Source organism: Pogonomyrmex barbatus, unplaced genomic scaffold, assembly GCF_055798465.1.
Source record: "Pogonomyrmex barbatus isolate J1 unplaced genomic scaffold, ASM5579846v1 scaffold6, whole genome shotgun sequence".
Taxonomy (NCBI): Eukaryota; Metazoa; Arthropoda; class Insecta; order Hymenoptera; family Formicidae; genus Pogonomyrmex; species Pogonomyrmex barbatus.
Genome location: NW_028297160.1, coordinates 5,727,196 through 5,740,704, shown reverse-complemented (window position 1 = coordinate 5,740,704; position 13,509 = coordinate 5,727,196). Strand labels below are relative to the sequence as shown.

The window sequence follows — 13,509 nt, the reverse complement described above, 5'->3', positions numbered from 1 at the left end:
TGGGTAGCTAGAAATGAATAAAACGAATGAATGAATCGATAGTCAATTAGTGATATATTAATATCATGAGTTGTAATATATCGACATTTCATTGATTTGATATTTTATCCTAAAATTCTAGAAATTTAATGTTTCTTTTACAAAATATTATTATATTATTAATATAATATTTATATTATTATATATATTATATATTTCTTTTCGTTTTTCTTATACAGAACCAAACATTTTATTACATATATTTAATTTTTGTTTTGTGTATATTGCATAATAATAATAGTACAATAACAAAGACTGCGTAACAATAGATTTTTATTGATTAATTTTCCGTATCATATATTTATAATTTTTTTTTACATCAAAGCATTACCTAATTACAGCCTTTGATAAATTAATCATTTTTAGAACAGAGAAAGAGAAAGCCGCGCGATAAAGTTGAATGTGGGAGCTCCGATGGCGGATGAGCATTGAACTTGACCGGAAGTAGGTCAGGGTGAATCTTCTCTGAGTGCAGTGACTATCCTCCACGTGACTTTTGGAGCATGACAGATCATTTAACAACTCAACGAGTACATATGGATTCTTTGGATTTAATCTTCCTTTTTCCTTTTGGAAGACATCCAAAAATACGAATTCCCGCACGGATCTTCGCGATACTTGATTTTCATGCATAATTTGAACACAAAATTTAAACGCAATATAAAAAAAATGAATCGGAATAGAGTATTACTATATCGAAATGAAAATTATTAAATTGATATGTAATAAAAATAATTTTGTGTGAAACTTTTAATATAAAAAGAAAAAAAATAAATACTTTAACGATAATTCTATATCCATTCTATTTAAAAAATAACTTCTGAACTTTCATGTAGGATATAAAACGCACCCTCTCTGAATTCCAAATCGTATCTTCCTTTATTATATCTGCTACGATGAAATAAATGTCTCAGAGAAATGACATATTCTCCATGAATATATTACTTTTATGATGTATTATATCATAATATAATGTTAAACTGTCGAGATTTGACGTTCGGTATAATACGTTCGGCAACCGCTGCCTTAGAAACTCGCTCGCAATCGAGGAACGTTAAAATTAAAGTACCGTAATTGCGTTAAACGTGCTCTCGTTATATTGATAACGCGAAAGTTTCCGTGAAAATTTTACAAAGATAGCGCGTGCGCTGCAACTCAATTCCCTCGTTATGCCGAGCTGATTTAGCGCCAACTCTTGCGTAACGGTCACGTCATACGTTACAATTTTCGTCTTTTAATGTAACGTAAATTAGGCGATACGTAAGTCCAGCGGGTAGAATCGTTGCGTAGAAAGCGTCATGACGCAAGTCAAAATATCCTCTGCGTCGCATTTTCCCTTCCACGACGTTTCTGTCTTTAAATAAATGAAGAAATGAACTTGGCGGCTGAATTCGCGGAGGAGGACAGCTTTTTCCGGTTTCATTAACGACAGTCAAGGATGTTCGCGAGAAGAAGTAAAAAGTTCGTAAAGGATTATCAAATGCGGAAGACCGCAAACAGAATTCCGAATGCGACTCGGTTCTCTATTGTGCATTATGAAATCACTTTCAGACACGTCGTTGACGGTATAAGTAATCGCGTGCAATCAGCGTGCAGTGAATATAAATAATTTCACTATGAAGAAGCCCATTTATCTTTCCCGAAGCCTTTCACAAGGTAGTCTTATTATAATTTTTTAAATAGGATAAGTAGGATCTTTGTAAATCAGGAATTTCATCAATATAAGAGATAACTTTTTCGCTCTTTTATTGCTGAAAGTATGCAATTATGACGTTTCTATTGGCTTTCACATTGAAGAAATATTTGAAAATTCCGTTTTCTCTTTGTCTTTCTTTCTCCTTTCTTTCTCTCTCACCTCGGATATATAATTCCACTCCTCGGGATTCTAGAATTTACAAACGTACGCGTGTTTCACCGCACTTTTTTCGGCAGGATTTTTATATTTTGTGTGGAAATACGTTGTGTATTTCATGCAGCCTCCGTAGATAGCACTTACGATAATTTAACTTCCCACTTACCCACGTAACTCGTGTCGCAACGCATACAAATTAGGCGTTTTCTAGGTCGAAGTCTGAATTCGCGGCGCAGCCTACTTTCAGATGCGCGCACAAATTCGCGGACAACGCCTATCGCGATCGCTATCGGTATAATATATCAACGTCTTAACTTTTTACTGGAAAGGGTGCAGCCACAATCGATTACATCGATTACACACGGAACCGCCGAGGCAAATCCATTGTTGCGCGAGCGACCTTTAGAGCCAATCGGCAGTTTGCCTTTTCCTTCCTTGGATTTTCTCACGGATCAAAGTCATTGGTTTTATCCTACACGTAATTGAAGCTTTCCCTTTCTCCCTTACGTAGGGGTACAAGTAAAAGCTGAAGATACAATATTAAATATTAATTTTCTAGTTTGCAACGTTTTACTTTAAAAATTATTAAATGTATATGTATATTTAGAATATATTAACACGGTACAATTTTATTTTTAATTAACCTTAATTTTATGTGAGAGAAAAACACGAAGGAAATTTATTTTCTATTTTGTTTTCTTAAAATGCTCTCGAATCCGAAAATTTGTCGCAACTTAATCTTATAAGTTAATTAAAAATTTAGAAGTAAATGAAGACTACAAATTCGTCTGTGTGAGTTTATTTCTCCTGTTGTCCATACTTTCTTTGGCATAAAAAAATGACAGCTGTTATACAGACAACTGGTTTTCACACGTAGCATCGCAGCTTAAAAATTAATTATTATATGCATCAACTGCGGGGGAAAGCGGGGCACACTTTTACGATTGTAAATATAGATTCTTAGTGTATTTTAATTTCTTTTATTATACAAAATGTAAATTCGTACATTTGCACATTTATTAATTTTTATTGTCTGAAGACACGAAATCTTAATTGCAATCAAGGCAATTTATTAAGAATATATAATAAGATATGTAATTCCAGTTTACTTTGTTCAAAGACGTAAGATATGCCAAGTAATAATTACTTAATAAATATAAATGCTGTGTTTTATTGTAACATCCCACGAAATTGTATTGTGTTGTTTATATAAATGGCGTTATTTCAAGAAATGAGTGTTATGTGAAATGTCGATTTTCTTCGTATGACGTTTCTCGCCGGTCACCAAATGCCGATTACCAAATGCAATACCGCAGAGATTATATAGCGCGAATGTGTTGCGCATTCGTGACATCAACCGGAGAGCAACTGTTTCGCGTTTCGTAATCCGAGCGAGGAAGTACGAGAGGCTGTAATCTGTAAAATTGTAACATTTCCCTGTGAGAACTTTTACAACGACTCGCGCACGGGGCTCATTTCGCCTTCTTCCTCAGCTCGCCTCGCCAATCACCGGCCGCGTTTAACGCGCACGAAATTATCGGCCTCGCAGGAAATCCGTATATAATAAAATGTTAATGTCGTCCGATGTGACGAAACGTGGCAATGAATCCCACGAGAGAGGGCAAAATTTGGTGGAAATAACGGAAGATAATTAACGCGCTCGAGAGGTCAGGTTGATCGCCCGCTAAGTAGACTTCCGGCGGTGAAATTCGTTCTGATAGATGGGCTATTTATCGTTTGTTCATTACAGCCGTTTTCCTGCGAGTTTGAGTATCAAAACGCGGGATATTTATTAAGGCCACGGCCAGAGAGGAAAGTCTTCTAATTGTTTTCGTGAGAATTTCCCAACCATCGGACGTCGATTCGATTATGTTTCGTTGATGTATGCGGTCCGCCCGTGTACAAAATATTTATACGCGATGGCAAATATGAATAACCGCGAGGAGAGAGTTGAGGAATCTTACTTTCACATTTGGATTTCTGACCGCTCTGGCCCAGGATCTCCGTTTCAATGCCAGGGAACGTTTTTTACGACCTCTTCCCATATTTCTAAAATTTAACGAAACCGCGCCTCTACTTGCATCGTAAAATAGGACACTATCTCTCAGCAGTAGATCCTAAAAGGATCCTAAAAGGAATTTGAAACTTGAACGTGAGAGAATCATCGTATTAACCTTTTATTTTTGGAGACAATAATTTGATTTCAGTCGAGAGCTAAATATATGTATTTTAGAACGTTTCCCCGTATTTAGGGTTTGGTATTAGATTATTATTATTTAATTTAATTACCATTGAATAATGATTAATATAATAGGATATTATGAACAAAAGAAGAGAAATATAAAAAAAAAGCGATTAAGGAAAATGAATAATTATCTTTTTATTGACAATTATTAACTGACTGTTTCTAGACTCTATTTTTAACTTTCTTTTTAATTTATGTAAATTGAAGGGAATGTAGGTTAATCGCGCCACTATCGCGAAGCTTTTTATTATTAACAAGTTGCTGCTATGTTCCATTATTTCCGTTCACATTTCTATCATTTAATACACAACGTTCCTTGTTTCGCAAATAAGATTTGACTTGTAAGTAATAACTAGATATCGCTGACCGGAATATGTTTTACATCCCGTTTTTTTCCACCAAAGATTAAATCTATTGACCTGGACCACTGGAATTTTCACGCGAGCATTCCACTAGAAAGTTACACAGTGTGTAGTGGTTATAGCCGGTTCATCCAGTTTTCGCGATTCTACCTGACGGATCCAGATCGAGTATGTGTATCCGTGACAAACAACGGGTCGAGCCTTTCTACGTGATCACCTGTCACCATTTTTCTCAAACTTAATGATTCTCGAAACTTTCCTTACGACCAATCATCTCATTTTAATATGTAAGGCAGATACTTATCTTAAGATGTATAGATATATCTACAGATATATTATTTTCTTCCTAACATTATGTAGCTTGATAGCTTGGTTTTGAAAAGCTAAAAGTTTTTAAAACGATGACAAAAATGTTTTTTTCATTACATTTGTATTTGATCAATAATTGCATTTATTAAAAGTAAAATAGTTTAAATTGATACAAAGTAAAATTATATGTAACGTACAACAATGAGAATGTAATAATAAAGTGTATGTGTAAATAATAATGCATATAAAAAGTTGTACATATCGTACAAAGTTATAGTGAACAAATTTTATAATAATGTACTTTAACTTATAAATAGCAAATACGTATATTAATTAATATATTTAATTAATATATTAATTAAATTACGGTAAATTCTAATGGAGTTATAAGGTGAAAAGCAGAGAACTATTAAATTTACAAAAATATGCTGTAGTTTATTAAAAAACAGAAAAGGCAGAGTCTATTATGCTTATGTGTGTCGGGCCAATGAACGTTTAAAATCTTTAATGATACTTCGACCACGAGAAAGTGGTAAGCGACGTATTTATCGACCCACTGATGCTTGGTCATCCATGCTCTCCCGATGAAGACCCAAATCCGACCGGTCAAACATGGCCTCGACTTTCACCTTCGTACAAGGTCTAGGACGTCGCTTATGGTCACCATCATATTCTTGGCTTGGTGAGCCGGAAATGTTTCTTCTCTCGGCTCTGAAGTAATAATTCTATTTACGTTATAGCGCAGAGCGATATCTTGAAATAAAAGAATTCAATTTCTTAATAAAGAAAAGTTTTACATAAATTTATAGCTGTAGAGAAACATTTCAGATCTCGGTCTCTTTATTTTCAAAATTGAAAGAATAATTAATTGAAAAAAATTTCAAATTTATATATATATATATATATAAATTTGAAGAAAAATCTGAAGAGAAACTTAAATGCTAGATAAACTATTTAAATGGTCTGTTTAGCAAATACGATTGAAAGATTTAACACCTGAATATGAAAAGATTTCTTTGAAAACCCATTTCATTTTATTCGCTTTACGCCATTTTTTTTTTGTAGAGACGATTTCGCATCACGTTGAGCATGACATGTCATTTAATAGCGTGGCGCCGCGTTCGAAAAAGGCACGGCACGGCTCGACGCATTCTGATAAAAGCTTCTGAATTTTGTTTTTAGACGGGCGCGGTTTTACTTTCACCGTTCGAGGCGGCGGCGGCGGCGACGGCATTCCTCAACGGCGGGTGCACCTTTCTTGCCTCTCTTTCTTCGCGCCGACTATGGAAAGTAAACCGCGGTTTGACACATCGGGGTCGCAAAAAGGATGTGGAGTGACGGAACTGCGAAATAACACACGTAAGCGAAGCGTCAAGGATAACGCGGCGTTTCCTACTTGTGTAATCTCCGGCTGGAAAAATCCTGCAGGTGTAACATGCAAGTATAACGTTAGCGTAATACTTTAATGATAGACGGAACGAAAAGCCGCATGTTCGAAATCATTCGCAATCGCGTGCGAGAATATTTTCTTCTTCTTCATGACAGTAAAAGAATTAATCGTTAACCATCGCAATCTGAATCGACACGCATTGTATGCAACATGAAATTATTACACGATGTTTTTTTTTCTAACGTAATCAAACAACAAAGTGAATGCGAGATTGCAGGGTAGACTGTAATCTTCTATTAAATCTTAAAGATCTTGCACTTTTCTCAGTTTTGTCGTAAATTTTCCAACTTCAAATATGACTTCTTCAAACACTCTTATGAGAACTTTTCTCTAAAGATATTCTATCCCCGCGAGAAACGTAATTTTTTTCGTCGTAAGGCGCTTTGAGGACTGATAATTGATGCATGAGGAGAACTTAAAGGGGAGGCGCACGAAGGAAGAACAGACGGCAAAACAACGGATGGATATTAAAAGCTTCGTTTATTTCTCAATTTCTTTTATCCCTTTTCATATTATGAATATAATAACGATTTCTTATCACGCTTTGTCGTAAGTACATCTTATCAGCGGAACATCGAGAACGTTGCTCGAGAACAACCGGGGCGAGCTCGATCGACGCAACCGCGTTTTCTCCCATCGCGTGTTCAGAGCATTTCCCGTTTTGCGCTAAATTCCATCGCGGAGGCAACGAGCCTCACGCCGATCGAGCTCTCTTCCGGAGAACTCAAACGCAATCTTCTACCTCATACATACTCTCTTCATTAACTGTATGTAGATTGACGATCAAATCACATTTGCGTTTTCTATCTAAATTCCTTAAGTATTTCTCTCTTTCTTTCTCTCTTTCTTTCTCTCTCTCTCTCTCTCTCTCTCTCTCTCTCTCTCTTTCTTTCTCTCATCAATTAGGAAGTAGACAAACGTGTGCGGAGCGTTTCGACTGACCCAAGCGATCTATCTGTGGCCAGCATAATTGAGAAAAAACGTATACGCGGCCCTCGTAAATGTTCGCGATCCTTGTATTTTCCTCTTAACGACTAAACATTCGAATGAAGATCGAAATAACACACGAAGAAACTGGAGCATGCAAATTCGAACGTGCGCGTGTGTGCGTATGTATATACGTATGTATGTATGTATGTACGTATGTAATGTATACGTGTAAGGTGCGTGTCTACTACAAGCTGTTCTTTGTAAAGATGCGATAACACGAATGTGTCCCCAGAGCACATCCGTTTCTTTTTAGCGAAGAAAGTCATTTCTCTCTTCAGAAAGAAATAGACTAGGAAGGCTCGTGTCTTCTTTTTCCAAACTTTCTTAAATCCATAGAGATTACACATTATAAAGCTGTGGAAATTATTATATTTCAGTATTATAAAACTTTCCGCAGCTTTATCACAATTATTGTAACTCTTTAATGTAAAATTTATGTATTTTTTTTTAAAAAAAAAAGGATGTAATACAATTTGAAAAGCTCTTCCACTCGCGGCTTAGAGAATTGACAGTTAGAAATTTATTATTTTAAGTGCGGTGAAATTTTTGTCCCTCAAATATTTAATTTAAGGAATCAATGGATCATCAAGATCTGACATCGCAATTCAGTGTGTAATGAGAAACAAAACGAACAGATTACACCCCTGCTAAAAATGCAAATTTTGGACCTTTAATTTTTTTAACAGAGCTCTATATCTAATCTAAAGCGTATTATATATGTATGCCTGTGTTGCTCGAACAGAAGTTCGTGGTGTGTCCGGAAAGAGTAAACCAATAAAATGGAAAGAAAATAGATAGTATCGATCGCGGGAAGTAGATAGAATCTTATTGTAGAAGTACAAAACTGGAAGAGTAGAAAAAGACTAGGGATAGTTAAAAGACGATCTTAGAACTTATGAAATTGTACAATGATATCGGTTAACATTGACGCTCCGTTTTAACAGGTACTTTTTTCTCTTAAAATCGATTCTTTCACATTTTGACATGAATTTAAGATTAAAATAACTAACATGTACATTGGGATAAAATTTGTATCTAAATTAATTTATGAAAATATATATCATATCTTATTATAGAGAAATGATATCTGGAATCAAAGTTTAAAATGGAAATATTTAGCAAGAATACAATCCTGCTATTTGTAGCTGAATTTTTAAATTGTTAAGCTTTAAGTAATCTTTCAAGGAAGCATTTGCGAAAAGCTGGAACTTTTTTACCTAACATTGAATTTTTTTATTTGATTTCAGACTATTGTTCCTTGTTATATTGTATAAAGAGAAATTTTTTTACGCGTTAATTGTAATCTTTTGGTTATAATAGAGATAATTGTTTTAAGACAATTATATCGAAACTTGGCTACAAAATTATACTGTTCTCCATTATTTTTAAACTAAAGAATATAAAGATAGTGAATTTTAAATTTTCAACTTCAATCTCGGATAAATCTGGAATATTTTTTAATACAAACAAAGGAACGCGTATTAACGCAATAATAAATGTATGCATTGTAATTAAAAATAATCAAAAAAAACCTTAAATATTAAAGTTAAACAGATTGGGAAGCCCCGGAAATACTAAGTGCAAACTTGAAAAATGATTCGTAAGTTTGTGATTCGCTGTTCGTAAATATAAGTTCGTTGACTAGATGATGTAAAGCTTTGTCACAATACATATGTAACATATGTGTCTGTTTTTAGCTCGCCCCTTAGGCCTTTAGGACAACGAAAAAGAGTAACACGTTGTGTGTACAGGTCCCATAATCATCGGATATCACAAAATCCTGGTTTCTTTTTTTTTTTTTTAGATTCTTCCGTAGTGAAAATATCGAGATTATCATTTATTGCATTCTTAAAATTTTTGATGTTTAGATATTTTCATGTAACCAAACTTCAAATAAAATTCTATTAAAGTCTATTCTTGAGAATTAAAAATATATTTTTTCAAAGAAGATAATAGATAGTATTGATTTGTTCATATTACTTTTTATTCTTTGAAATTTGATTCACCAATTTTTCTTTTAATTTTCAAAAAAAGACTCGATATTTTCATCTACAAGAAAAATCAATTCCAAAGCAGCCAAGGAATTTATAAGAGGTGTCTGAGAAAAACAATCGACAGTTGTGGCATGACCCTGTCTCTGTTATGTAATTTAACGTGTAATACGTGTATATGTGTATATGGGTAAATGCGCCCCGTGTTGTGCTCCATAACGAGAATCTCAAAATGCTGTGCCGGAAGGATCATCGAGGCGCCTACATAGCATGAGAATGAGTAAATCGAAGATAAAAGATTGGAAAAAGACGTATGCACGGCGTAACAACTATAGTATATAATTAGAAAAGCGAAAAATGGATCAGCGATATTACCCTCTCTCTTTCACTCGCTTTTTCTCAGTCATTCGCACTCTTTTTTCTCTCGAATTCTCTTGCGAACCAGCTACGAGCCGGTAAAATTGCGGCTAGAAATAAATATTTTCACCCACTATTCACCTTCTCGGACGAGTACATTTGCACAACGAGCCTACGACTGTAAATTGCGGTCAACATTTTGCGGAGAAATTTGTTCATATTAATTATCTATTAACTTAAGTAACACATTATCCACGGATCGTATAAAATTATGCGTTATGATACATTTCAGAATCACCGAATGTTCTCTCAACTTCATTAATACACACAATCTATTTGATTTTTGTCTTTCTTAATGAAAAATCAAGAGAGATTATTATTCCACGTATTTTTTCAATTTGAAATATATATTTTTATAATTAAATTTTAAATAAAAATTTTAATGGAATCTATTTGAGTTAATTGAAGATGATTTTTTTTTCAATTATTTTCTCTGACATTTAATTCGGAGAAAAAATTATCATTGGAAAGATCATCTTCTTATTTCTTTAGAAATTATATGAGTTGTTTTATTATTATTTCAACGATAAAAGACAAAAGATTCCAGATTATCGAAAAATTTGTAACAAAGAAAACATTCAAAATGTTTCGCGTATTTTATATGTTCATATTGTTATGAGATATAATTTTTTATCCCTAAAAATTGCAATTCTATTTGTATACTTCTATTGCAGTTCTATTGCAGTTTGTATATTTTAATTGACTTATATATATTTGTAGGTATACAATGTTATTGTATATATCTTCAAATTGTTTTCAGATATTTTTCAATATTTTATGATGGAATTAAATGGACATCGCATTAAAATTAAAACGTCCGTTGACAATGTGTTACAAGTTCAACGTTAAAATAATATTTAAATGTTACAATTATTATTTGAATATTAACAATAATGGTCTTTTCTAGACGATGAAAGTAAGTGTTCTAGTTTTTCAGTACAAGGATCGTAACATAATATTGTTCTTCGAATAAATAATTAAATGCGTGTGTAAATAAGTAACCATTTGCAAAGTAACACTCCTATATAAAAGATATAGAAATTCTTGCGTGTGTGGAATAAAAATATCAATGCAATTAATTGCCTCATAATGGAGAAAACTTCCTTTCCAAACTGTCTTAAATGTATACTTCTGAAGAATAGAATACTACGGAATGCTTTTAATACACTTTAATACACTTTTGTAACACAGCCTGCAATATATTCTTCTTTTTAAATAGTATACGTTTAAGATAGTTTGGAAATAAGATGTTCAATTACTGAATGGAATCCGAGTACTAAAAATCGCTGATTTTACAACAATTTTACATAATGCGATGGATATCTTCGGTTCGTCGATTTTATTCGTAGATTACATAATTAAACGACGTAGAGTTTAACACAAGAACAGAAAATGTCACGGTAACAGCGATTTCATAATAATCGCGTTGGAAAAACATGTTAAACTCGCTGTTCATAATACATCTAACTTGTTTCTTTCTCCACGTGATAAAGTAATTTGTGCAAGCAGATTTGCATGCCTTTTAATATTATCTGTAATCGTATGCCGCAAGTGCGAAATATCGTTATAGAAATATGCGCGCCACGAGCTGGATGATTTCCGGTCAAAAAGGCAATCGGCTTATCCTGCAAGCAATTTTCCTCGGCGACACAGAAATGCCATTATAAAAGAACCTCGCGCTCTCTATCTCGCTCTCTTTCTCTCTCGCCTAATCACACACGTAAAACTGTGCGTTGAGATGAAAACTTAAGTAACGTCAGACGCTTTAGAAGGAAACCATCGGGTGCAACGTACGCAAGCATGCCTATACGATTTTGCATAACCGCATGCGCGAATATATTGAGTTAATGCGGAAGTTTTGCCATGTATTTCTTATCAGTCCTATAAACTCTTCGACATCTCTAAAATTATCACTTACAAATGCTACAACGCTACAACGCAATTCCCTAATTCCAATACGTTTAGTGGACATTTCTAGGAGTCTCTGCCTGTAAAAATTTAGAAAAGCCACTTCCCGAAACTGCCTAAGATATAAGAAAATCGCGGCATAACATCCGAATTAACTTGAAATCAACTGTAATAATAACTTTTGCGAGAACTCTAAGATGATTGTATTCTGGAAAATATTTTTACTTGTTCTTACGTCTCTCTTTCTCTCTCTCTCTCTCTCTCTCTCTCTCTCTCTATCCCTCATAGTAATTTCTAATTGCTAACTAACGACACCAATGGACGAAACAATTGACGAGCGTTCCCCTAAGAGAAATGTCATCGCTTTTTTGTTGAAATATCTATTTTCATTAATTTATCGATTTATTATTTCTAAGAACACACGTTCCTTGCCCTCCTTGATATGCTCGAAACGCGGCCTTCAATTTTAACATGGAATACTTTCAAAATTGCCTTGCCTATGTCCCTTTTTATTTCTTTTCTCTCTCTCTTTCTCTCTTTCTCTCTCTGTTATCTTAAAGAAGTCACAATCTCGTTATGTATGAATCGTATGATCAGAGAAGAAGTTGCTCGATTTACTTTTGAATTTCAAGAAAATTGGGAAAATTTCTTCGTGGCGATTTACAATACATAAATCTCTCATTTCTACTTAAATTTTTCAATAAAAATTTTCAAATGCTTACAATCTTAATTTTATTTTTATGATCTTCGAATCTTCACATGTCTTTATTTTATAAATCTGCATCCTGAACTTTTACATTTTTAAAGACTCGATTATAAAAACTTTACACTTAATTTTATTTGCACTTTGAAACGATAATATTATATAAAAAAGATAACAAAATCGATACATTTTGCAAACTTCTTCCCTGATCGTGTTCTTACATTTTTCACATATTGTCAGAACATAGAAATTCAAACAATTCGAATTAAAAGTGTTTACTATCGTTTATTGGTATTAAAAAAAATTCAGAATATAGTATTTTATTCTCAATTTACTTTTTTCAATTTATTCAATTGATGAAAAAAACTATTAATGAGCACATATCTTTAAAAAATTATCAAGAATGCTAGACAGCACAAAACATTCTGGCAATATTACAGAAATGTCGCAACGTTGTTGCAATATTGTCGAAATGTTCTGTGCTATGAGAAATTATTTGCAAAAACGAATCATGAGATAGTATAATTTATCATAATGACAATAGCGATTTTATCGTCATCTTTCAATGTACAATTTGTATTTATATATACACATTTTCAATGCATCAGACATATTTGTAATTTGACAATTACATATTTGTAATTTTATAATGCGCGTTTTGTATTCCATACGATATCTGACGATACATATTCCAACATATAATCGTGTCCTTTTCTCTTTCAACGATACATTCTTCGAAGACATATCAATTGTTTTTTTTTATATATATCGCGTAATATCCTGCGCAATAAAAGCGTCTCGTTTTTCACGTAATAAATGTACAACCCAATTTTGTTATTCTCTTTCGGTGTTAAAACTTGTCATTAATTTTTACATTTTTATCGCATTCTCTCTCTCTCTCTCTTTCTCTCTCTTTCTCTCCTTCGAGGCACACTATCTTCGCTAATGACTGACGTTAGATTCGAAGCTCTCACGACCGAGGGAGGGTACAAAATGAACGAATATTCAGTCTATGTCGATCACATCCGTATTTTCCGCTGATCCCTTTCGCTGTCGCAATTTCCGGCGCAGCAGGACCGATTTAAGGATACTGGACGACCTTGGACCCGCGACATCCGGCCGCGGGAAATTCTGCTACGCCGCTTTGTGCCTCTTTCTTTGTTCTCTTCTCGCCGTGCTCGAACCGGGACTGCCCGAGGTACCGCCTTTCTCGCAATCCGCTGTCGGCACGGGTTTCAGTTCT

At 33.9% G+C, this 13,509-nt stretch overlaps 2 protein-coding genes across 10 annotated transcripts in view; one reads left to right on the top strand and one right to left on the bottom strand.

Moving 5' to 3' along the window:
- The window catches only part of LOC148935120 (uncharacterized), a 23,250-nt gene extending 16,525 nt beyond the window's left edge, over positions 1-6,725 (top strand). Inside the window, exons 1-2 of one of the 3 annotated variants that reach the window (XM_089082409.1) lie at positions 38-5,489; positions 5,990-6,725. In XM_089082409.1, the coding sequence (XP_088938535.1) occupies positions 5,420-5,489; positions 5,990-6,273 (354 nt within the window). In that variant the 5' untranslated portion in view covers positions 38-5,419 and the 3' untranslated portion in view covers positions 6,274-6,725. Of the gene's footprint in view, positions 1-37; positions 5,490-5,989 lie in introns of those variants that run through there. The other 2 variants (XM_089082410.1, XM_089082411.1) reach the window with 2 other exon arrangements.
- Mctp (multiple C2 domain and transmembrane region protein) overlaps positions 6,719-13,509 on the bottom strand; it is a 32,877-nt gene continuing 26,086 nt past the window's right edge. For all 7 annotated transcript variants that reach the window (XM_089082391.1, XM_011634314.3, XM_089082392.1 and 4 more), the window contains one exon: positions 6,719-13,509. In XM_089082391.1, coding sequence (XP_088938517.1) covers positions 13,401-13,509 — 109 coding nt within the window. In that variant the 3' untranslated portion in view covers positions 6,719-13,400.